The sequence below is a fragment of the Salmo salar genome, chromosome ssa17 (assembly GCF_905237065.1).
Source record: "Salmo salar chromosome ssa17, Ssal_v3.1, whole genome shotgun sequence".
Taxonomy (NCBI): Eukaryota; Metazoa; Chordata; class Actinopteri; order Salmoniformes; family Salmonidae; genus Salmo; species Salmo salar.
The window spans coordinates 35,433,815-35,460,338 of record NC_059458.1 but is presented as its reverse complement, the minus strand read 5'-3'; the positions used below and the strand labels follow the sequence as shown (position 1 = coordinate 35,460,338).

Below are 26,524 nucleotides of genomic sequence, written 5' to 3'. Positions count from 1 at the left end.
TATCCTATTAACAAATAGCCTATAGCTGCCCAATTCATAGTCCTACACAGTGTGGGCTACACTACACATTTAACACGTGGTTAGTGGGCTAATCAATTCAATGACCATAACATAATAATTGGGGAATGGAACCAGAGAGGAAGCTTGTGTTACCTTTCTCACACACCACTACAGTATTCATTTCAACAGACCTTTTCCACGCCCCTTTGATAGAGCTCAATTCTTGCCACAATATGGACTTGGTCTTTTACCAAATACACCACCCCTACCTTGTCACAACACAACTGATTAGCTCAAACACATTAAGAAGAAAAGAAATTCCACAAATTCACACATATGTTAATTGAAATGCATTACAGGTGACTACCTCATGAAGCTGGTTGAGAGAATGCCAAGAGTGGGCAAAGCTGTCATCAAGGCAAAGGGTGGCTACTTGGAATAATCTCAAATATAAAATATATTTTGATTTGTTTAACACTTTTTTTGGTTACTACATTGTTCCGTATGTGCTATTTCATAGTTTACATGTCTTCACTATTATTCTACAATGCAGAAAATAATAAAAATAAAGAAAAACCCTTGAATGAGTAGGTGTGTACAATCATTTCCCCTTCAATTCAAGAATTACCCACTATCTATTGGGGAATGGAACCAGAGGAAGCTTGTGTTACCTTTCTCACACCACTACAGTATTCATTTCAACAGACCTTTTCCACGCCCCTTTGATAGAGCTCAATATATACCCAAGACTATATTGAGGGTCAGGCTGTTGAAACGTCCAGTTGATTATGTAAACAGTATTGTAGAACTCTGGTATTGATGGCCCATTTCAGGGTGAGTCATTGATATGAATGTTCCGAGTGAAAGAGCTGTGAACTCACCTGTGATGGTCCACATCTACCTCAACCTTTTCTATTGTGTTAGTAAGCACCACAGCATTTTAGGAAGCCATAGTTCAAAATGTTTTCATACACACAGTAACAATGGGAGGGGATGTAGCATGTACAGGGGAGGACCAGGAAGTTGATCTCAGACTTCTATTTAGGACTGGGATCCTATCCAGAGTTGACAGATTAACAGTGAGGACAAACCCAGCCTGCCTCTCTCCTTCCCCACTGAGTCCAAACCTACAGTCACTGGGTCCTGATTGTGACAGTGGAGTCTAGTTTGCACTGCAGGGTCCAGAGATGGCATCAGTAGACAGGCCTATGTTTATTTTACTATTTTTTATTATTTTAAACCTGGAAAACATTGAAGAACCACAGTGCAATGATGTGAAGGTGTAAGAATGGTGCTGCGAAGATCAGGTGTTATATAAAGGTGGTATAAAAGGTGTTATATTGAGTTTAATAAAGGTGTTATATAAAGGTGGTATAAAAGGTGTTATATCTGGAGTTTATTAAGGTGTTATATAAAGGTGGTATAAAAGGTGTTATATCTGGAGTTTAATAAAGGTGTTATATAAAGGTGTTATATCTGGAGTTTAATAAAGGTGTTTCATAAAGGTTATATAAAGGTGTTATATAAAGGTGTTTATAGGTGGAGTTTAATAAAGGTGTTATAAAAGGTGTTATAGGTGGAGTTTAATAAAGGTGTTATATAAAGGTGGTATAAGAGGAAGATTTCTGGAGGGGTTTGTATTTGTGTATTTATCAGGGATCCCCATTAGCTACTCTTCCTGGTATCCAAACACACTAAAGCATCCACATGACATATAAAACAACAGATGAAACAGTGAACTATGTTTGTACTGAATGAGCTAAAGATAAAACAGTACATCATATGACATCCCTACACCACCACATCTCCACAACACAAAATGTTCAATACCACAATACAACAATATCACAATGTGTGCTTATGCATGTGTCTGTACCTTTGTGTGTGTCTCTTCACAGTCCCCGTTCTTCCATAAGGTGGTATTTTTACCTGCTTTTTAAATCTGATTCTACTGCTGGCATCAGTTACCTGATGTGGAATAGAGTTCCATGTAGTCATGGCTCTATGTAGTACTGTGCGCCTCCCATAGTCTGTTCTGGACTTGGGGATTGTGAAGAGACCTCTGGTGGCATGTCTTGTGGGGTATGCATGAGTTTCCAAGCTGTGTGCTAGTATTTTAAACAGACAGCTCGGTATATTCAGCTTGTCAACAGCTCTTACAAAAACAAGTAATGATGAAGTCAATCTCTCTTCCACTTTGAGCCATGAGAGACTGACGTGCATGTCATTAATGTTAGCTCTCCGTGTACTTTTAAGAGCCAGCCATGCTGCCCTGTTCTGAGCCAACTGCAATTTTCCCAAGTCCCTCTTTATGGCACCTGACCACACTACTGAACAGTAGTCTAGGTGTGATAAAACTAGGGACCTGCCTTGTTGATAGTGTTGTTAAGAAGGCAGAGCAACACTTTATTATGGACAGACTTCTCCTCATCTTAGCTACTGTTGTATCAATATGTTTTGACCATCACAGTTTACAACCCAGGGTTACTCCAAGCAGTTCATCACCTCAACTTGCTCAATTTCCACATTATTCATAAGGAGACGTAGTTGAGCCACATACGTTTTTTCCAGCAGCAGACTATGATCGATATTGTCAAAAGCTGCAATGAAGTCTAACAAGACAGCCCCCACAATCATTTGATCATCAATTTCTCTCAGCCAATCATCAGTAATTTGTGTAAGGGTTGAGTGTCGAGTGTCCTTCTCAAACATCATTTTTTCCAGAAGTTTGTTGACAAGCTGATTGGTTGGCTATTTGAGCCAATGAAGGGGGCTTTACTATTCTTTGGTAGTGGAATGACTTTATCTTCCCTCCAGGCCTGAGGGAACACACTTTCTAGTGGGCTTAAATTGACGATGTGCCTATATCATCTGCTCAGTCATTTTCCATCTAGATTTTTTTACCCTTTATTTGACAAGGCAAGTCAGTTAAGAACAAATTCTTATTTACAGTGACAGCCTATTGGGGAACAATGGGTCAACTGCCTTGTTCAGAACAACAGCTCTTTACCTTGTCAGCTCGGGGATTGGAGGAGGGTACGACCCCCTTCTCATGTAATGAGAACGGTGTTAGTGGGAGAACAGGAAGTTCCGGGCAGGCGCCCACCGTTCTTCAGAATAAAGAAATCGCCAGAACGATGCGGTCTAGAAGATAACCTTCGTGTCCGTTTCTATTTATTACTACAGGTATGTAATAGCACGTTTAAACTTTCTAATATCGAAATAATATGTCATACCATTTTAGGTAATACATCCGTTAAGTTATTATCACGTTTGTTAAAGGTTTGATGTGTAATTTTTTGTGTCAAACCGAATGAAGCACATGATAACTAAGTTACATAGTTAAATTAGAGCCTTTAGGGGTTGTCTGAGTGGATGTAACGTTACATCGTTTTCTCAAGGTCATTTCATAAAGAATATATTTACTTGAGATTTCTGAATTCGTTTTGCAAGTTATTGGTTTTGTGTCAAATTCACGAGCTGGTAAAATGGCGGCACCACTCGGTCTGCGTCAACGGACTTTTTGTTTTTATTGCAACAATAATAACAATATTACACATCAATACAGGGACGTTTCTGTGAATACAATGAAAAAAAATGTAAAGTTCAGGCAGAGAGAGACAATTTCACGGTTGCACTACTGTTTTAAAGCTGAATGTAATGATTATCAGTTTTCTACATGTGTACTAATATTCAGACACATTAAGTTGTTTCTATCTTTATCTATAAATGTTACTATGGTGTCAACGGAAATGCTATTGGTTTTGATTGAAATAATACAGCGAAGACATGGTTATTCAGGAAAATAGTACATAGTGCTGCCTAAAACAAACGGTAACCTTGTACTAAATGTTTTTTTGAGGCATTTATGCATTTGTGAATTCAGGAAATCTACTATAGATTAACTGCATTTAAGTTGTGTAGCCTAATTTAAAGTGTATACTTTGTCTAATGTGAATTAATGTTTTGTCAGTGCTTAGTTACCAGATCTATTGAAATGAGATCAGTGCTTGACTTGGACAGGAGCTCACCAGAGCTGAGTATCGTCAACTCAAATGTCTACTGTTTGAGCTCATGTTCCTCTAATAGAATATTCGCTCCAAAGTATTGTGGAGTTCCTGCACCTATATATATAAACCTATATATATAAACCATATTTTTAGAGAATAAAGAAAGTGCCAGAACTGTCAAGACTAAATTTTGTGTCCGTTTCTCTTTATTACTACAGGCTGACTCAGATTAACCATGAGGCCGGTAACATCAACAGTGAGGACAAACCCAGCCTGCCTCTCTCCTTCCACACTGAGTCCAAACCTACAGTCATTGTGACAGTGGAGCCCAGTTTACACTGCAGGATCCAGAGATGGCATCAGTGAAGCTGGAAGACTGCAGTCAAACACTGGAGCTGAATGCCAACATTAAAGATGAAGAGGAGGAGAAGATTGGGAAATCTGTTTCTCTTGGTAAGAGCAGGTTCTATCTAACTAATTTTGTTGTTTGTTACAACTTCCCACTGTGTATGAAAAGTTGCAGTAGAACTGTGTCATGATGAACTGTTTCAATGAGAAGGTAGATGTTATTTCATGCTACTGACACTTGAATGGTTTGACACCAGTTTTGCCAGCATTTGTTTTATTCACTGGGCTATCTGGAGTGATCACAAAATAATTGAAGTAGTGTTTTAAAGTTATATGAAATGAGTCTGTGTAGTTACTAACCCTTGTGATAGTGAGTGGAGGATGACATGCCCCAACTTACCCACTTTTAGAATAGTTTTATTCCCCTTTTGTATTGCACAGCCTTCTTATATGAATTCATACAGTGCATTCGGAAAGTATTCAGAGCCCTTGGCTTTTTCCACATTTTGTTACGTTACAGCCTTATTCTAAAATTGATTAAACAAAAAAATGATCATCAATGTTCCTCACAAAGGAAACAGTTTTTTTTAGAAATGTTTGTACATGTATTAAAAATTCAAAACAAAAATACCTTATTTACATAAGTATTCAGGCCCTTTGCTATGAGACTTGACATTGAGCTCAGGTGCATCCTGTTTCCATTGATCATCCTTGAGATGTTTCTACAACTTGATTGGAGTCCACCTGTGGTAAATTCAATTGATTGGACATGATTTGGACAGGCACACACCTGTCTATATAAGGTCCCACAGTTGACAGTGCATGTCAGAGCAAAAACCAAGACACAAGGTGGAAGGATTTGTCTGTAGAGCTCCGAGACAGGATTGTGTCGGCACAGATCTGGGGACCGGTACCAAAACATTTCCAGTGTAATATGCAGGCTACTCTAGGACAATTCACACCAAAAAATAGAGAATATACAGATTTACAGTTCCAATGCTTCTACGATATCACTGGTTTGCAAAAACTCACAAAACAGATCCCAAATGTTTTGAAACTCTTGGGGCTTTCTTTTTCACTATATAAGTACATTTTTCAAAAGCCAGGCTTGACGTTAATTATTTTAACCAATGACCAAGTGAGGGGAACAGACTTACTTCCAGTGGAGAGCAATTGATCATCTAGCTTGCAATAGACTGAGGTCAACCATTTTCTCTCCTATGTAATGAGAGATTCTCTGGGTAAAGATGTCAGAGGTATGGTTTAGGGATTAGTGGTATTGGGCTCGAGATCATCTCAGAGATATAGCTCAGTACTGAGCTCCAAAAAGTTTATCCGCACATTCCACCAGGCAATGATACAAGGTGCCTAAATGCGTGTTACATTTAACACACAGGTCACAACCATTTTCACAGGTCTGGGGTATTGGGGTCAAATTTGTGGAGCTTAACAAGGGTGATATAGTTTCTCATTATGCAATTGTATTGCAACAATCTCAGGCGGGTGTTTATTGTCTCTGTCTGAGCTCTAGAGCATATCATACCCCATTACACTGTACATATCTAGAAGTGAACCTAGAAGTTTGTCCTTAAATGCCTTCTAAATATCTATTGGGAGCCCGTCTGGACCTGCCTCTTTACCTCCCTTCATATTGAAAATAGCATCAGATATTTCAACACCATCCACTTCCTTTTCCAGATGCAATTTAGTGTCTTCTGAACTAGAGGGAACATCAAGACCTGATTAGTTCTCAGGGGATTCAGAGTTGTAAATTGTGTTGTAGTAGGAAGCAAATGTTTGGTTTATTTCTACAGGATCCATTGATAATGGTCCTGTTAATTATGAATTGCATTAATGGCTCAGTCTGAATTTAACCTCTTAATGCACCAGGCCAGCAATTTACCAGGTTTTTCACCTTGATCATAGGACTATTTCAGTCTAGTTAAGCTGTTTGCAGCTTTTGAGGTGGAACGTTCTTTATACTGAGCTTTAAGAACAAATAATTCCTTGTTTACTTCTACTGAGTTATCCCGAAAAGCTTCACTCTCCAATTCTCTGATTTTGCTGTCCAGCTCTCATTTTCTGATTACATTTAATTGAGTTGATTTGAAACTGGTAAAATGTATAATTTGCCCTCAAATACATGCTTTGAAAGCCTCCCATCTGGTACTCGCTGATGTTTGGTTAGTGTTCAATGTAAAATAAACATCTATATGCACTCCAACGTAATGTAAGAAGTCCTGGTCCTGTAACTATCTGGGATGCAAACACCATCTAGAGGATACTTTTACTAGTTTTGTATCCCTATAGAATAATGACACAAGGGAACGGTCACTCTGAACAATACTATCATATCCACTTCCTGCTACATTGGGAAGCAATGAGCAAGAATCTAAAAAGTAGTCTATATGAGAATATGATTTAAATATGACGAGTAACATGAATACTCCCTTTTACTTGGGTTCTGAGTCCTCCAAGGTTCACATAGATTAAAGTCCTTAAGGAAATGCTGTAATTTCTTTCTACTCTGCGAGTGGGAAGTGTCTAACTAGAGGAGGATCAAGAGTGCAATTAAAATTCCTTGCCATTAGGACTTAGCCAGCCTCCCTGGTAATCAATAGAAAAAAATTCTCAAAGAACTTGGGATTTCATCATTAGGACCATAAACATTAACCAGATGAATATGCTCATTCAAGAGTTCCCTTTATCAGAATGTATCAGTTATTATATTATCCACTTGAAACGGAACAGATTTGTGAATTAAAACCATAACACCATGAGAATGAGAGGAGAAACAGGATGCTATTACTTGCCCTTGCCATCTCCTGCATACTTTAAGTAGCTCATCCTTCAAGTGAGTTTCTTGTAGGAACATAACAGATTAATGAAGTTGTTTAACCTCTTTAGGGTACGTGGAAGCGTCCCACCTGACCAACATCCAGTGAAATTGCAGAGCGCAAAATTCAAAAATACTCAATACAAGTATTTAACATTCTTGAAAATATGTTGTACATCAAAATAAAGCTTAACTTCTTGATAATCCAGCCGCTGTGTCAGATTTCAAAAAGGCTTTACGGCAAAAGCAAACCATGCGATTTATCTGAGGACAGCGCCCCGCATACAAAAACATGAAAATCATATTTCAACCAGGCAGGTGCGACACAAAAGTCAGAAATAGCGATATAAAAAATGCCTTACCTTTGATATTCTTCTGTTGGCACGCCAAAAGGTCCCAGTTACATCACAAATGGTATTTTTGTTCGATAATATCCTTCTTTATATCCATAACTCAGTTCAGCTGGCGCGCTTCAGTCAATAATCCACTCATTTTCCCTCCATCAAAATGCATACAAAATGAATCCCAAACGTGACTTCCAAACAAGTCAAACAACGTTTATAATCAAACCTTAGGTATCCTAATACGCAAATAAACGATAAAAATGTAAGACGGAGAATAGTATATTCATTACCGAAGATAAATAAGAAAGAACGTGCTTTCCTCCATGCGCTTGGAAACACTACAGCCAAAATGGGAGCCACCTAGAAAAACTACAATTTCTGGGTCATTTTTCCAAACACCAGCCTGAAACTCTTTCTGAAGACTGTTGACATCTAGTGGAAGCCCTAGGAACTGCAACCTGGGAGGACTTGGCCTTATTATTAAAATACTAGCCATTAAATTGTGGTAAGCTGAATTATAATTTTTTTTTGGGATGGTTTGTCCTTGGTGTTTCACCTGCCATATCAGTTCTGTTATACTCAGACATTATTGTAACAGTTTTAGAAACTTTAGAGAGTTTTCTATCCAGATCTACCAATTATATGCATATCCTAGCTTCTGGGCCTGAGTAACAGGCGGTTTACTTTGGGCACGCTTTTCATCCGGATGTCAAAATACTGCCCCCTACTCCAGAGAGGTTAAGCCTAGTAATAACCTGCTTAAGCTTGGATAGTTTACAAACTCCACGGACATTCCACAAAGTAGTTTTGCATTTAACCAAAGATGTAAATGTGGAATAAGCTATAGCATAAAGACATATCTAAAATATGTTTAGTAACCACAAGGACTGCAGGAATATTTTGTGGTGGGAAATGTGTAAAGATCTGTTGGAAAAAAACAAATATATCATAACAGTAAAACACTGAACCCCATTCCACTGTCTCCCTAACCGAGACACCCAACACTTCCTCTCCCACCTCCCTCTAATCGTAGAGTGTAGCCTGGTGGACGACTGATCCATTAAAGGGAGCAGTCTAACCTAAGCGACACTAAACAAAACAAAGTGTCTCCTGCCTTCTCTCTGCCATTACTCCTCACGAACAAAACTAAAGGCATATCTAGCAAGATGTTATGTGAAATATCATAACAAAAGGCATATCTAGCAAGGTATGTGAAATATCACGTAGTATTCGTTTTTGAAAAGTAGCAAAGAATATTTCCACCTATAACAGTAACGCTAGTTAGGGAAGCCAGAGACTAACGTTACAGTATGGACAGTCCAAAATAGTTGTGGATGATCCACAACACAGGGTCTTTTGCTAGTAGCTTCATAAACCAAAAAAATGATCAAAGATCAGAAATGAACAGCCTACGTGAGAAAAAGAGATACCATTGAATATATGCTACGTTACCCAAAGGCCCTTTGCACATGGTGTTAAGATTGCATGTGAGTGTCAATGATTTTAGGACAAGGATATTATCGAAACTCCTCCAAGAGCCTTGGTCAGGGAGGTGACCAAGAACCCAATGGTCACTCTGACATAGCTCCAGAGTTCCTCTGTGGCGATGGGGGAACCTTCCAGAAGGACAACAATCTCTACAGAACTCTACCAATCAGGCATATATGGTAGAGTGGCCAGACGGAAGCCACTCCTCGGTAAAAGGCATATGACAACCTGCTTGGAGTTTGCCAAAAGACACCGAAAGGACTCTCAGACCATGAGAAACAAGATTTTCTGGTCTGATTAAACCAAGATTGAACTCTTTGGCCTGAATCTCAAGTGTCACGTCTGGAGGAAACCTGGCACCATCCCTACGGTGAAGCATGGTGGTGGCAGCATCATGCTGTGGGGATTCTTTTCCACATCAGGGACTGGAAGACTAGTCAGGATCGAGGCAAAGATGAACGGAGCAAAGTACAGAGATCCTTGATGAAAACCTGATCCTGTGCGCTCAAGACCTCATACTGGGGCGAAGGTTCACCTTCCAACAGGACAACAACCCTAAGCACACAGCCAAGACAACGCAGGAGTGGCTTCGGGACAAGTCTCTGAATGTCCTTGAGTGGCCCGGCCAGAGCCCAGACTTGAACCCGATCGAACATCTCTGGAGAGACCTGAAAACAGCTGTGAAGTGACACTCCCAATGTAACCAGACAGAGCTCGAGAGGATCTGCAGAGAAGAATGGGAGAAACTGTTACTCAGGCCCAGAAGCTAGGATATGCATATAATTGGTAGATCTGGATAGAAAACTCTCTAAAGTTTCTAAAACATTACAAATACAGTTATGACAAGCTTGTAGTGTCATACCCAAGAAGACTCGAGGCTGTAATCGCTGCCAAAGGTGCTTCGACAAAGTACTGAGTAAAGGGAATGAATACTTAATTAAATTGATCAGTTTTTATTTTTTATTACATTTAGAATATGCATATTGTCATAAAATCTAGCGGTCAAACAGGGAAATGGTTCCAATCATTTTTCCTTTTCATTCATTTTTCCCCTAGAGGGTTTTAGAAACACGTAAAATAAGGGCTGTGTTTCATTTACATTACATTTGTCATTTAGCAGATGCTCTTATCCAGAGCGACTTACAGTAGTGAATGCATACATTTTCATACATTTTGTTTTTCCTCCGTACTGGCCCCCCGTGGGAAGTTTCATGTAGGCTTACCTGTCATGATGTTTTGATAACCTTGTAAATCTCTCTCGGACAAGGTGACTTTTTTATTAATATTTGGCTATTTCCTCTCAGACATCAGACATCATGCAAAACAACAAATCACTACAACCTCCTGCATGTCATCTCCAACTGACACCTTTGCTAAAAGGTATTGTGTCAATTTAAAACTTGCACCAGGCGGTTCACAAAATTGTCTATTTAAATAAATGTACCGTATTTATTAATGACTAAATTTAGCTAACATAGTTAACCCAGAGATCCTTACCGTTGCCCAGATTTGGCAGTCTTATCCAGATCATCATGGCATTTGTAGATCTGAGGTGTCAGGTGAGAGAAAGGCAGATTGAGGTTGCCAGGGTTACAGTAGTACAGAAAGTGTAGTATGGTGAAGCAGTGAAGAGAGTTAGAGGAATATGGGTACAGGGTGAGGGATCCCGAGAGGATTCCTGTGAGTAGGCAGACCAAGAGAGAGAGATGGGAAGAATATGTGCTTCAGCAAGATGGGCTTTTTAGCATTTATAGCTATGGTTGTCAATTGTACTGCAGAAATTGACAACTTATTTCTCTCATTTTGTAGACAAATTTGTTTACATCCCTTTTAGTGAGGTTTTCTCCTTTGCCAAGATAATCCATCCACCTGACAGGTGTGGCATACCAAGAAGCTGATTAAATAGCATGATCATCATTACACAGTGTAATGGCTGTCTGGAAGAGGGAACCAAGGTGCAGCAGAGGATGTGTTCATCATTAGAATTTTAATTAAAAAAAACGAGAACACTACAAAATGAACAAAAACGACAGCAAACAGTCCTGTTAGGAAAATACTCAAACAGAAACAATTACCCACAAAACCCAAAGGAAAAACATGCTCCTTATGTGTGACTCCCAATCAGCAGCAACGAGCTTCAGCTGTGCCTGATTGGGAGCCACACACATGGCCCAAAACAAAGAAATACCAAAACATAGAACGCCCACCCAATGTAACACCCTGGCCTAACCAAAATAAAGAACAAAAAACCCCTCTCTATGGCCAGGGCGTTACAGTACCCCCCCCAAAGGTGCGGACTCCGGCCGCAAAACCTGACTCTGAAGGGGAGGGTCCGGGTGGGCCTTCTTACGGCGGCGGCTCAGGTGCGGGACGTGGCCTCTGCTCCACCCTTGGCGTCGCCCTCTTAGGTGGCGCACCTGGCCGCGCCGAAGGTCTGGTGGGCGACGCGGACTGCGCCCGGCTGGCGGGCGGCGATGGCTGCGCCCGGCTGGTGGGCGACCCTGGTTGCGCCCGGCTGGCGGCCGGCGAAGGTTGCGCCCGGCTGGCGGGCGACCCTGGCTGCGCCCGGCTGGCGGGCGACCCTGGCCACTCTGGCAGTTCAGGGCTGTCTGGCCACTCTGGCAGTTCAGGGCAGTCTGGCCACTCCGGCAGTTCAGGGCAGTCTGGCCACTCCGGTAGTTCAGCGCAGTCTGGCCACTCCGGCAGTTCAGCGCAGTCTGGCCACTCCGGCAGTTCAGCGCAGTCTGGCCACTCCGGCAGTTCAGCGCAGTCTGGCCACTCCGGCAGTTCAGCGCAGTCTGACCTCTTTGGCGACTGTTGACTGGCGGGCAGCTCTGACGACTGTTGACTGGCGGGCAGCTCTGACGACTGTTGACTGGCGGGCAGCTCTGACTGCTCTGGACAGGTGAGACCCACTGGAGGCCTAGTCCTGGGAGGTGGCACAGGACGGACCAGGATGGGGAGACCCACTGGAGGCCTAGTCCTGGGAGGTGGCACAGGATGGACCAGGATGGGGAGACCCACTGGAGGCCTGGTCCTGGGAGGTGGCACAGGATGGACCAGGATGGGGAGACCCACTGGAGGCCTGGTCCTGGGAGGTGGCACAGGATGGACCAGGATGGGGAGACCCACTGGAGGCCTGGTCCGAGGAGGAGGCACAGGATAAACCGGGCTGTGGGGGAGCACTGGAGTTCTGGTACGGACACTCTTTACCCACACTCCAGGCTGAATGCCCACTTTGGCCCGGCACGGGCGGAGAGCAGGCATTGGGCGAACTGGACCCTCCCAGCGCTCTGGAGACACAGTGCGCAACGCCGGCGCAGGATAACCTGGACCGAGGAGGCGCACCGGAGACCAGACGCGCTGAGCTGGCAGGCTACTTTGACACTGACAAACTGAGAATCGCAAATCAATAAAAACGACCTTGTCTCTAATCCATCAAAAGCCTAGTCCAGGTGTGAGGAGAAACACATTGTACAATATGAGGAGGAAGTTACAGTCCTAAACAAGCTTTCCAGTTTCACTGACTCACCCAATGATGTGCAGTTCACTCACCGGCCAAAAGCTTCTCTCTCTTGCTTTACTTTGTAAAACAATGCTGTTCGCTCAATAGGCCTATTTGGAAGTTGATAACTTGGTAACATACAGACAGATTAGTATTTTATTTTCAGCAGGATCCATTTTCTTTACAACCTGTGTTTTCCAGTGGTAATATTAGAAATATTGCTAAAGGCCTGTTTTGGCTGCATGCTGTCCACTGACAGATTTGGCACACGTTCCCGACTGTAGTCATGCCTTGTGATTTGGCTACACACAATCCACAGCTAGGCTATTTAAAAATAAATAGCTATTGATCCTCTATTGCTAAATTATAGTTTTACTCCTGGGGTATCCCTGAATACACAGACGGTTGTGCCAAAGATTTTATAACTAAACCAAGATGGACCACAGCTGGTGGTTTCCAATGGGAACAGTTGAGTCTGTGGGCAATACCAAGCATGAGCTAATGAGATCCTATTGGTGTGTTCTAGCACATATCTGCATATTTCTGTTAGGGAACGCCTCTGTGAAGCGTTTGTGTGCAAAAACTCAATTCGCCTTTGCGTTCCTTTTTTTACTGTTGCAAAGGGTGAAGTCTACAAAACTTAGTCCACTCTGTTCACAACTGATTTTAGTTTTGGGAACAGAACTGTATTAAGATCAGATTTTTCATCGTTTAGAACATTTGCAGAATGTCGGACAAAATCCATCTTCAACCACTGCCGGCCAGTGGGCTTCCTCTTACTACCCTATTTGGTAGTGAGTGGAAAAGTTTAGCGAATGCTTCACATTTATACATCCAGTGAAATATCTATCTGTGGCTGCACTGTGGTAGTGGAGGAACAGTAAGTTCCGGGCAGGCACACACCATTCTTCAGAATAAAGAAAGCGCCAGAACTGTGCAGTCTGTTTCTGTATTACTACAGGTATGTAATAGCAGGTGTTAAACTTTCTAAAATCGAAAGAACATGGGGATCTACATTTCCATGATAGGTAACAAATCTGTTAAGGTATTATCAGGTTTGATGTAATTTTTCTGTCAAACAGTGAACGTGATAACTATTTTACAAAGTCCCATAGCTAGAAACTTTGGGTTTGTCTGAATGGATCTACATTTCCTCCAGGTTATTTAATAATCTATTTATTTGAGATTTCGGAGTTCATTTAGCATGTTATTGGTTTTGTGTAAAATTCATGACCTGGTAAAATGGCGGCGCCCACCCTGTCTGCGTCAACGGACTTCAGTGCGGGTGCATCAGAGTGTAACGGCTGTCGGAAGGAGCGGACCAAAGCGCAGCGTGTTGAGTGCTCATAATGAATATTTATTTAAACTCAGAACACTAAAGATAAATAACAAAACGAAAGCGTACAGTTCTGTCAGGAATATCAACTAAACAGAAGACCACAACCCACAAACACAGGTGGGAAAAAAACCCTACTTAAATATGATCTCCAATTATAGACAATGAGGACCAGCTGCCTATAATTGGAGATCAACCCAAAAAACAACAACATAAAAATAGAAAACTAAAACTAAACATAGATATAGAAAACATAGAACAAAACACCCCCCTGTCACGCCCTGACCTACTCTACCATAGAAAATAACCTCTTACTATGGTCAGGACGTGACAGTACCCCCCAAAAAAAAAAAACACAAAGGAAGGGTAGGGTGGGTGACTAATGTCTATGGTGGCTCATGTGCTGTACCCAGAACCTGCGCATCCCCCAGTGGAGGAGGCGGCTCTGGTAGTAACCCCCGCTCCGCCCGCTGATCCCTCTGCTTCTGTGCCACTGGACCGTGGATCATCGGCAGAGGATCTGGAGTGCAGACTGCCGCTGGAGGTTCTGGGCTGCAGGCCGTCGCTGAAGACTCTGGGCCGCAGGCCGTCTCAGTAGGTTCCGGGCCGCAGGCCGTCTCAGTAGGTTCCGGGCCGCAGGCCGTCTCAGTAGGTTCCGGACCGGGAACTGTCGCCGGAAGCTCTGGACTGGGAACTGTCGCCGGAGGCCTGATGCGTGGGGCTGGCACAGGAGGCGCCAGACTGGTAACACGCACCTCAGGGTGAGTGCGGGGAGCAGGAACGGGACACCCCGGACTGGGCAGGCTCACTGGAGGCCTGATGCGTGGGGCTGGCATAGGAGGCGCCAGACTAGTACCACGCACCTCAGGGCAAGTGCGAGGAGCAGGCACAGGACATACTGGGCCGTGGAGGCGCACTGGAGATCTCGAGCGTAGAGCTGGCACCACCCGTTCTGGCTGGATGCTCAACCTAGCTTGACAAATGCAGGGCGCGGGCACAGATCGCACCGGCCTGTGAATGCGCACTGGCGATACAGTGCACATCACCGCAGAACTCAGTGCTTGCCTCGTCACCCGCTCCCCACAGTAAGCACGGGGAGTTGGCTCAGGTCTCCACCCTGACTCTGCCAAACTACCCGTGTGCCCCCCCGTTGTGGGGCTGCCTCTCGCACTTGCCTCTCGGTCGATATAGCGCTCCGTAACGTTGCCGCTCCTCCCTCGCTGTCTCCACCTGCTTCCATGGCAGGGTCTTGTCCCCTGCCATTACCTCCTCCCATGTCCAGGACGTCCTCCATTCTCTCCTCTCCCTGGCCCAGGATCCCTGCTCCTCCTGGGCACGCTGCTTGGTCCTTTTGTGGTGGGTTGTTCTGTAACAGATCTCGTAAAGAGGAGACCAAGTGCAGACCTACTCTACCATAGAAAATAACCTCTTACTATGGTCAGGACATGACACAGAGAGAGACAATTTCACGGTCTCACAAACAGTAACCTCATACTATATGGTTTTGTGCATTTATGTGAATTTGTGAAATCTACTGTAAGTTATTTAAAGGGTCTACTTTGTCTAATTAGGATGAATTCATGTTTTGTTGTCAATGCTTACCTCCTGATCTATTGAAATTAGATCAGTTTTTGACTTGGACAGGAGCATACCGGAGCTGAGTACCGGCACCTCAAATTTCTACTGCTTGAGCTCATGTTCCTCTTATAGAAGATTAGCTCAACAGTATTGTGGGGCTCCTGCACCTAAATATAAACAGTACCGGCACCTATTTCAGTCCAAGTCATGTGGTGAATTAGATAATTGAACAAGAAGCAATATACTATATTTTTAGAGAATAAAGAAAGTAGCGGAACTGTCAAGACAATAACTTGTCTGTTTCTCATTGTTACTACAGGACGACTCAGATTAAGTCTAAGTCCGGTAACGTCAACAGTGAGGACAGACCCAGCCTGCCTCTCTCCTTCCACACTGAGTCCAAACCTACAGTCACTGGGTCCTGATTGTGACAGTGGAGCCCAGTTTGCACTGCAGGATCCAGAGATGGCATCAGTGAAGCTGGAAGACTGCAGTCAAACACTGGAGCCTAATGTCAACATTAAAGATGAAGAAGAGGAGGAGAAGATTGGGAAATCTGTTTCTCATGGTAAGCACAGGTTCTGTCTAAGTGTGTTGTTCGTTCTAAGTTGCAGTAGAACTGTTTCAATGAGAAGGTAGATGTTATTTCATTCTACTGAGACTTGCATGGTTTGACACCAGTATTGCCAGCATTTGTTTTATTCACTGGGTTATCTGGAGTGATCAGAGAGTAGACTAAATAAGTGAAGTATACAAACTGCCAGTGTTTTTAAAATTTCTATGAAATGAGTCTGTAGTTACTGTCGTGGAAATATTGAATCAAATATTTCTCAGATACCGGAGCTTGTGAATTCAAATAGACTTTATTACAAAAGTAACAAAGCCGAGCAATTCCATGGAAGAACTGATTCTCCATTCTCAGTACTCAGCTTTTATACAGTTTTACCCTAATGTAACATTGTCACTCCACTTTATTTAAATGATTAATACCTTCTAGCCTTGGCCACCCTAATCTTGCTGCCTTTCTTATTGTCTCAGACATTAGGGCATAGATTGTATTGGTGGCGTGACACACAGACATGTACACTCCTACTGCAGGTCTAATGGTGCCTATAACTGATTAGCTAATGTTCCTGTCCAAAGGTCTTCACAAGTTCAGGCTGATGTTGTCTATGTATGATTAACCCATGTCCAGTAGCCTTCACAAGATCAGATATGGCCCAGACCAGTCACGTCTGTGTTGGTCTACCTTGTCTCATTCACACGGATTCTGCTTACATTCTGTTTTTTATATGTCTAATGGTTAACTCGATATTGATTCAGCTCTGTACATTCAAATGGGCTCAGCCTTCATTCTGCTTACACATGTTTAATATTTTACCTTATATCGATTCTTCTTTCTACTTCAAAGAGAACATTATAGGTACTGAAAATCACCGGATGACTGGAAATTCTCTAACATTACTAACCCTTGTGATAGTGAGTAGAGGATGACACTCCCCTTTTTAGCTTTCAACTCTTACCCACTTAGAGTAGTTTTATTCCCCTTTTGTGTTGTACAGCCTACTGATATGAATACATACACTACCGTTCAACAGTTTGGGGTCACTTAGAAATGTCCTTGTTTTGAAAGAAAAGCACTTTTTTGTCCAATAAAATATAAAATTGATCAGAAACAGTGTAGACATTGTTAATGTTGCAAATGACTATTGTAGCTGGAAACTGCTTTTTTTTAAATATTGTTTTTATATTGAATATCTACGTAGGTGTACAGAGGCCCGTAATCAGCAACCATCACTCCTATGTTCCAATGTAATGTTGTGTTAGCTAATCCAAGTGTATCATTTAAAAAAATAGTTTTCTAATGATCAATTAGCCTTTTTAAAATGATAAACTTAGATTAGCTAACGCAACGTGTCATTGGAACACCGGAGTGATGGTTGCTGATAATGGGCCTCTGCACGCCTATGTAGATATTCCATAAAAAATCTGCCGTTTCCAGCTACGATAGTCATTTACAACATTAACAATGTCTACACTATTTCTGATCAATTTGATATTTTATTTTACAAAAAAAATGCTTTTCTTTCAAAACAAGGACATTTATAAGTGACCCAAAACTTTTTTTAAACGTAGTGTATGTCACCCGGTACAGCCAGAAGAGGACCGGCCACCCCTTTGAGCCTGGTTCCTCTCTGTTTCTTCCTAGGTTCCTGCTTTCTAGGAAGTTTGTCATAACCACTGTGCTTCTACATCTGCATTGCATGCTCTTTTGTGATTTTAGGCTGGATTTCTGTAAAGCACTTTGACAACTGCTGATGTAAAAAGGGCTCCGTAAAATAAATTTGATTGACATGTACAGTGCCAGTCAAAAGTTTGGACACCTACTCATTCAAGGGTTTTTCTTTCTGCATTGTCGAATAATAGTGAAGACATCAAAACTATGAAACAACATATATGGAATCGTGTAGTAACCAAAAAAGTGTTAAACAAATCAATATATTTGAGATTCTTCAAAGTAGCCACCCTTTGCCTTGACAGCTTTGCAAACTCTTGGCATTCTCTCAACCAGCTTCATAAGGTAGTCACCCGGAATGCATTTCAATTAACAGGTGTGGCTTTGTATAAGTTAATTTGTGGAATATCTTTCCTTAATGCATTTGAGCCAATCAGTTGTGTTTTGACAAGGTAGGGGTGGTATACAGAAGAGAGCCCTATTTGGTAAAAGACCAAGTTCATATTATGGCAAGAACAGCTCAAATAAGCAAAGAGAACGACATTCCATCATTACTTTAAGACCTGGAGCTCAGTCAATCCAGAACATTTCATGAACTTTGACAGTTTCTTCAAGTGCAGTCGCAAAAACCATCAAGTGCTAGGATGAAACTGGCTTTCATGAGGACCGCCACAGGAATGGAAGACCCAGAGTTACCTCTGCTGCAGGGGACAAGTTCATTAGAGTTACCAGCCTCAGAAATAGCAGCCCAAATAAATGCTTCAGAGTTCAAGTAACAGACACATCAACTGTTCAGAGGAGACTGTGTGAATCAGGCCTTCATGGTCGGATTGCTGCAAAGAAACCACTACTAAATCACACCAATAAGAAGAGACTTGCTTGGGCTAAGAAACACGAGCAATGAACATTAGACCTGTGGAAATCTGTCCTTTGGTCTGATGAGTCCAAGTTTCAGATTTTTGCTTCCAACCACTGTGTCTTTGTGAGACGCAGAGTAGGTGACCGGATGATCTCCACATGTGTATTTCCTACCGTGAAGCATGGAGGAGGTGTGACGTTGTGGGGGTGCTTTGCTGGTGACACTGTCTGATTTACTTAGAATTCAAGGCACATGTAACCAGCATGGCTACCACAGCATTCTGCAGCGATACGCCATTCCAGCTGGTTTGGGCTTAGTGGGACTCATTTGTTTTTCAACAAGACGACCCAACACACCTCCAGGCTGTGTAAGGGCTATTTGACCAAGAAGGAGAGTGATGGAGTGCTGCATCAGATGACCTGGCCTCCACAATCACCAGACCGTAACCCAATTGAGATGGTTTAGGATGAGTTGGATTGCAGAGTGAAGGAAAAGCAGCCAGCAATTGCTCAGCATATGTGTGAACTTCAAGACTATTGGAAAAGCATTCCTGGTGAAGCTGGTTGAGTGCCAAGAGTGTGCCAAGCTGTCAAGGCGGCTACTTTCAAGAATCTAAAATACAAGCTATTTTGATTTAACACTTTTTTTGGGGGGGGGGTTACTACATGATTCCATATGTGTTTTTCCATAGTTTTGATGTTTTCACTATTATTCAATGAAAGAAAATAGTTAAAATGAAGAAAAACCCTGTAACGGCTGTCGTAGTAATGAAACCAAGGTGCAGCGGAGGATGTGTGTTCATCTTGAAATGTAATTGAAAAAGAGAACACTACAAAAATAAACAAAAGACGACAGCAAAACAGTCCTGTCAGGAAACACTCTAAACAGAAAACAATCACCCACAAACCCCAAAGGAAAAACAGGCTGCCTATGTATGACTCCCAATCAGCAACAACGAACTACAGCTGTTCCTGATTGGGAGCCACACACGGCCAACCAAAGAAATAAACCAACATAGAAAAATAAACATAGAACGCCCAACCATGTAACACCCTGGCCTAACCAAAATAGAGAATAAAACCCCTCTCTATGACCAGGGCGTTACAAAGCCTTGAATGTGTAGGTGTGTCCAAACTTTTGACTGGCACTTTATATTACACCAACTGACTGGTTCTTCTGATGTTCGCACAGGAGATCATGCTGAGACATTCTCTACATCCAGAGAGCAACAGCAGGAAGATCACAGAGCTAAGAGGTCTCACCACTGCCCACATTGTGAGGAGATTTTGCCAATTCTATCAAAGCTAAAAATACACCTAAAAATACATACAGGAGAGAATCTGTATTTCTGCACTGACTGTGTGAAGAGAGATTCACAACATCAGGGGTTCTGACAATTCATCAGAGAGTGCACACAGGAGAGAAGCCTTACTCTTGCTCTGACTGTGGAAAATGCTTCACAACATCAACTTTTCTAAAAGTTCACCAGAGAACACACTGGAGAAAAGCCTTACACCTGCTCTGACTGTGGAAAGTGTTTCTCTCAATCGAGCCACCTAAAACAACATGAACGTATACACACAGGAGAGAAGGCTTACTCCTGCTCTGACTGTGGGGCGAATTTCTCTCAACTGGTTCACTTAAAAGGTCACCAAGGTATACATAAAGGAGAGAAGCCTTACTCCTGCTCTGACTGTATGAAGAGCTTCTCTCAACTGGGCTACTTAAAACGTCACCAAGGTATACATAAAGGAGAGAAGCCTTACTCCTGCTCTGACTGTAGAAAGAGTTTCTCTAACTCGAGCTACCTCAAACAACATGAACGTATACACACAGGAGAGAAGCCTTACCCCTGCTCTGACTGTGGAAAATGCTTCATAACATCAACTGTTCTAAAAGTTCACCAGAGAACACACACTGGAGAAAGGCCTTACTTCTGCTCTGACTGTAGGGCGAGTTTCTCTCAATCGAGCCACCTAAAACAACATGAACGTATACACACAGGAGAGAAGCCTTACTCCTGCTCTGACTGTGGAAAATGCTTCATAACGTCATCTGAGCTAAAAGTTCATCAAAGAACACACACAGGAGAGAAGCCTTATTCCTGCTCTGACTGTAGGAAGAGTTTCTCTCAAATGGGCCAGTTAAAAAGACACCAAGGTATACATAATGGACAGTAGCCTTACTCCTGCTCTGACTGTGGAAAATGTTTTAAATCATCAGCTGAGTTTAAATGGTCATGAGAGAACACACACAGGAGAGAAGCCTTTCTTCTGCTCTTACTGTGGCAACACGTAAATACATGCATTACACTTTTTACCCATAACAGGGGCAGTTCAGGGCAAGGTGTTAGTGCTGAAACTAAGCATAGTTTACAAATGTATCCAAGTGTTGAATTTCTCATTTGCGCTCTATCTCTCAATCTCTCTCTGTAAATCTCCATCTTGTGATGGTCCACTAGGGACCGGTTGCCATTGTATGAAGTTTTAACCAATAACCTAGACTGTTTGTGTATATGTATCTTGTGTTATCATTTAGCTCATTGGTAAATAAATAATCAACTCAATTTGTGTGGTACGGAATAATTAGTGAGACCCGGGTTTGTGCAGATTTACTAATGATGTGACATTCAGAATGAGACTGAGCAAATTAATTAATTGGTGACTGCTATGAAATCTATATATTCTTTGAGTTAATTTGGGAAACGGTAACTCATTAAACAAACTTTTCCCTTGACTTGTGTTGTATATTTGACACAAATCAGTGTAGGGGATTTATTGAATGCTATGAGCTATTAGTGACCTCTGGTGGTGAAGAATTGCCAGTAGTTGTTTTTAAATAATTCAGGTTATAGTGTATGATATGATTTGATTTAACTTTCTACATTAACTTAGATTAAGCAACGTTTTCAGGTAAATTAAAGTTTAATTTCCAAATAGCCTAGACAGGTATGATTCATCAATAACATTATTTGAATTGAAATTACATTTGCGAGCTCATTAGAGCCAACTCCCACATTACTGATCTGGTATTGTTGGAAGTCCCGCCTTTGCTAGAATCCAGTGGGATTTCAGCTTTCAGGGATAAGATTTTTTTTTAAATGTTTTTTATATAATTTCTTGTGACAGCAACCATATGCTCAAATCAAATTTTATTGGATCACATACACATGATTAGTAGATGTTAATGCGAGTGTAGCGACATGCTTGTGCTTCTAGTTCCGACAGTGCAGTAATATCTAACAAGTAATCTAACATTTCCACAACTACCTAATACAGACAAATCTAAAGGGATGGAATAAGAATATGTACATATAAATATATGGATGAGCGGCATAGACAAGATGCAATAGATGGTATAAGACACAGTATAAACATATGAGATGAGTATTGTAAGATATGTAAACATTATTAAAGGGGCACTTTTTAAAGTGGCCAATGATTTGAGTCTGTATGTAGGCAGCAGCCTCTGTGTTAGAAATGGTTTTTCAGTCTCTCAGTCCCAGCTTTGATGCACCTGTACTGACCTTGCCTTCTGGATGGTAGTGGGGTAAACAGGCAGTGGCTTGGGTGGTTGATGTCCTGGAGGGCAGGTAGTTTGCCCCCGGTGATGTGTTGTGCAGACCGCACCACCCTCTGGAGAGCTTTGCGGTTGAGGGCGGTGCAGTTGCCGTACCAGGCAGTGATACAGCCCGACAGGATGCTCTCAATTCTGCATCTGTAAAAGTTTGTCAGGGTTTTAGGTGACAAGCCAAATTTCGGAAAGATTGATCGCTGACCTCCGCAGTGATGCCAATCCTAACTATGCCGAGGGGCTGAGAATGTTAGATCACAATGCCATCAGCGAAAAAAAAATTGCGACAGACGCTCTCCACAATAGACCATCAGGCACAGGCCTTGTGAAGGTCCTCTCCAGTCTAGCCCTAAACTATGCCCACCAGCAGAGATGGACAGTGGTCCAATACCTCAGTGCCCAGCAGAGGCACGAGCAGGAAGCTGTGGAGTTGAAGGTACAGGTGGAGAACCAGGAAGTTGACAATAAAAGCCGACAAAGACAAACAACTGCTAGCCGAGGAACTGCATTTGAGAACAAGCAAAAGGAGGACATTGCATCACTTAATTTCTCGCTCCGCACTCGAGACCTCTCCCTGAAAAACATGACAGATAAGTATGAGGCCGGGCGGAGCAAGTGCGACACCTACGTGTCTAAGATAAACACTCTCAACTCCCAGGTGGACTCTGTGATACAGCAGAATACCACCCTTAGGTATCATCTTGAGGAACTCCAGAACAGTCACGCGCTATCGTGGGACTACCTAACCGAGCAACCTAGCTCACAACAGGAGCTCAGGGAACGAAGGAATGTAGACGACAGGAGATTTCAGACTTCACTCTCTTAGGGGTCCCTCAGTCTTTTCCTCTTGGCCATTCGGCCCACAGTAACCTGGCGCCTCCTCGCCAACACAACCAAAGCTTAGCTTTTCCTCTTGGCCTTTTGGCCCACAATTCCCCACAGGAGGGTGCAGATGCTCCCTGCGCACTTGGCAGGGATCGCCTTGACAAAATCGTCAAACCTCTGCGTTTTTGACCCCAGTCCAGGAAAGCCAAACAACACAGACTTTCTTAGCAGACATAGAGGACACCTTGGATGACTACCCTAATGCTACATATATCGACAGGCTTTACCTGTTGAAGCTAATGTCCAACAGACACGTGACACGGTTCATCCGTCTACAACAGCAACACGTGGCAAAACGACTACGCTAAACTTGCCGCGGCTTTGAAAATTGAATTCAGTGGTTCTGCCACTCGCAAACACGATAGCTCGTTGGCTAACAATGTCAAACAACCTCGAAATGAACACTCACAAGCATACTATCATAGGTTTCGTTCAGCTTACTTTGGCATGCTCACTGAAACAGGAATGGAAGAGCTATTGCCTTTCAAACAACTGTTTCTGTCAAACATGTATCTCAACTTCATTAACTTCTTGGGCGCTACTACTATTGCCCACATTGGGGTGGCAGGTAGCCTAATGGTTAGAGCGTTGGACTACTAAACGAAAGGTTGCAAGATCAAATCCCCGAGCTGACAAGGTAAAAATCTGTCATTCTGCCCCTGAACAAGGCAGTTAACCCACTGTTCTAAGGCCGTCATTGAAAATAATAAAATGTTCTTAACTGACTTGCCTTGTTAAATAAAGGTAAAATAAAAAAGGGCCTTTTGCCAATTTTGTCACTTCTAGAGCTTGTGAGCAAAGCTAAGAACCCGGACAGCTAGATTTTCGAGCTCGATCCAGATCGACTGGGTTGGCCCATTTGCCAGGTCGGCCAGATGTGACAAGTATCTCCTCACATCGTCAGAATCCTAAGGAAATATGTGGCAGCCAACCACAAAGATTGAGACTTCAAACTCCCACTGGTACTGATTGCGATCAGAGCCACACGCAACAGGTCTACAGGAATAACACCAATCGAGATGATGGCAGCCACCGCCTACACGGCTCATCAACACGTGACGGACTTGCGAACCCATCTCCAAACTACCTTTGCGTACGCTCAAGGAAAGTTGGAGAGAAGTGCAGAAGGTGACAAGACCCATTATGACAAAAAGGTGTTCGAGGTCGGGGATTATGTGTGGTACTACATATACACCAACCCTGCGGGCGTTGCGGCAAAGTTCCTGCCCCACTGGACAGGGCCTCACGAGATTGTGGTGAAACTGTCACCTGTAGCTTATCAAATCAGAATCAGCAAAGGTCAACAAACCACCACGTTAAAGTGGGTCCACAAGAACCAAATTGTTTTACACTCCCCCATGGGAATAGAAGGGGTGCCAGCCAGCACCGAATAGACAGAAACCTAGCAAAGTCAGAGGTACTAAGAAAATTCTTAAATGACCTCAGCTGATCCCTTCCAGGAGATCAGTATGTTGCAGGACAATATCAACAGTGACAACGAATGTACACTACCGTTCAACAGTTTGGGGTCACTTTATAAATGTCCTTGTTTTTGAAAAAAATCTCTTTTTTTGTCCATTTTAAAATAACATCAAATTGATCAGAAATACAGTGTAGACATTGTTTAATGTTGTAAATGTGCTATTGTAGCTGGACATTTGTGATGGAATATCTACATAGGCTTACAGAGGCCCATTATTAACAACCTTCACTCCTGTGTCCCAATGGCACGTTGTGTTAGCTAATCCAAGTTTATCATTTTAAAAGGCGAATTGATCATTAGAAAACCCTTTTGCAATTATGTTAGCAGAGCTGAAAGCTGTTCTGATTAAAGAAGCGATAAAACGTACCTTTTTTTAGACTAGTTGAGTATCTGGAGCATCGGCATTTGTGGGTTCGATTACAGGCTCAAAATGGCCAGAAACAAAGAACTTTCTACTGAAACTCATCAGTCTATTCTTGTTCTGAGAAATGAAGGCTATTCCATGTGAGAAATTGTCAAGAAACTGAAGATCTCGTACAACGCTATGTACTACTCCCTTCACAGAACAGCACAAACTGGCGCTAACCAGAATAGAAAGAGGAATGGGAGGCCCCAGTGCACAACTGAGCAACAAGACAAGTACATTACATTAGAGTGACTAGTTTGAGAAACGGACGCCTCACAAGTCCTCAACTGGCAGCTTCATTAAATAGTACCCGCAAAACACCAGTCTCAACCTCAACAGTGAAGAGGCGACTCCGGGATGCTGGCCTTCTAGGCAGAGTTCCTCTGTCCAGTGTCTGTGTTCTTTTGCCCAACTTAATCTTTTCTTTTTATTGGCCAGTCTGAGATATGGCTCAGCATCCCGGAGTCGCCTCTTCACTGTTGACGTTGAGACTGGTCAAGTATTCATAAAATGTATATATATTTTTTTTACATGGCTAAAAGATAAATAATATTGTACATATTGTTTACAGGAAACTCATTCTACAACTATAGATGAGGTTGGGTGGAAAAAGGACTGGGAGGGAGAAATATATTTTTGTCATGGTCAAAGAAACTCAAAAGGGGTGATTATACTAATTAATATACATTTTTATCCGATTGTGCAAATAAACCAAGGAAGATGGTTTATTTTAAATATGCTATTGGACCAAAAACAGATCTGGCTAATTAATCTATATGGGCCAAATAATGATGATCCACACTTTTTGAAAATATATTTAATAATCTGTTGAGCTCACAAGCAACAAAATAATCTATTATTATGGTGGGAGATTATAATACGGTTTTAAGAACCTCAATGTAAAGGAAGTCATTCTACAAACTATCACCATCAAGCACTTAAGGAGATTACAATGATCATGGATACATTAGAACTAGTGGATATATGGAGGTTGAAAAATCCTGACCTAGTGAGTTATACATGGAGGAGGCTTAATCAAGCTAGCCGTCTTGATTACTTCCTAGTCTTGTTCTTGCTGGCATCAAAGTTTTTTTGAAAGTATTAATAAGAGACCGTATGCGATCGGACCACAATCTAATTGGCCTCCACATAGCTCTTACAGAATTTCCACATGGACAGGGATATTGGAAATTTAATTAAAGCCTATTGGATGACAATTTGTTCTTAACAAAGACAAAATAATTCATAATTTACTTTTTTGTACAACATAGCAGATCCCCTTATTGTAGGGGACACTTTCAATATACTTTTAGAGGCCATTCAATACAATACTCATCATTAAAACAAAAGCAGTTTAGGTCAAAAGAGATTAGACTAATAAAGGAAATAGAGGAAGTAACAGAGCAGGTAGATGGTAAAGTAAACTGTATTATAGAGGCACAAAATATGTTACAGGAAAAACAAAAAGAACTAGAGGTACTTATTCAAGAACAATCAAGTGTAATGTATTACAAAAATAAAGCAAATTGGATGGAAAATGGGGGAAAATACACACAATTGTTTTTTAATCTTCAACACAGAAATTCTAAGAAAATAATTTACAGAAACTCATTACAAATGATGGAGTTATCCATGAT

General features: G+C 42.1%; 1 protein-coding gene across 3 annotated transcripts in view; it reads left to right on the top strand.

The window, feature by feature from the left end:
- Window positions 1-2,882: 2,882 nt before the first annotated feature.
- The window catches only part of LOC106575979 (zinc finger protein OZF), a 154,439-nt gene continuing 130,797 nt past the window's right edge, over window positions 2,883-26,524 (top strand). The window contains exons 1-4 of one of the 3 annotated variants that reach the window (XR_006759925.1): window positions 13,073-13,492; window positions 15,765-16,013; window positions 16,857-16,924; window positions 19,732-21,276. Coding sequence is in view for 1 of the 3 variants with exons in the window: in XM_045698527.1 (XP_045554483.1) it covers window positions 4,364-4,463; window positions 15,765-16,013 (349 nt within the window). In the remaining 2 variants the exon portion in view is untranslated. Of the gene's footprint in view, window positions 3,187-4,228; window positions 4,464-13,072; window positions 13,493-15,764; window positions 16,014-16,856; window positions 16,925-19,731; window positions 21,277-26,524 lie in introns of those variants that run through there. The other 2 variants (XM_045698527.1, XR_006759924.1) reach the window with 2 other exon arrangements.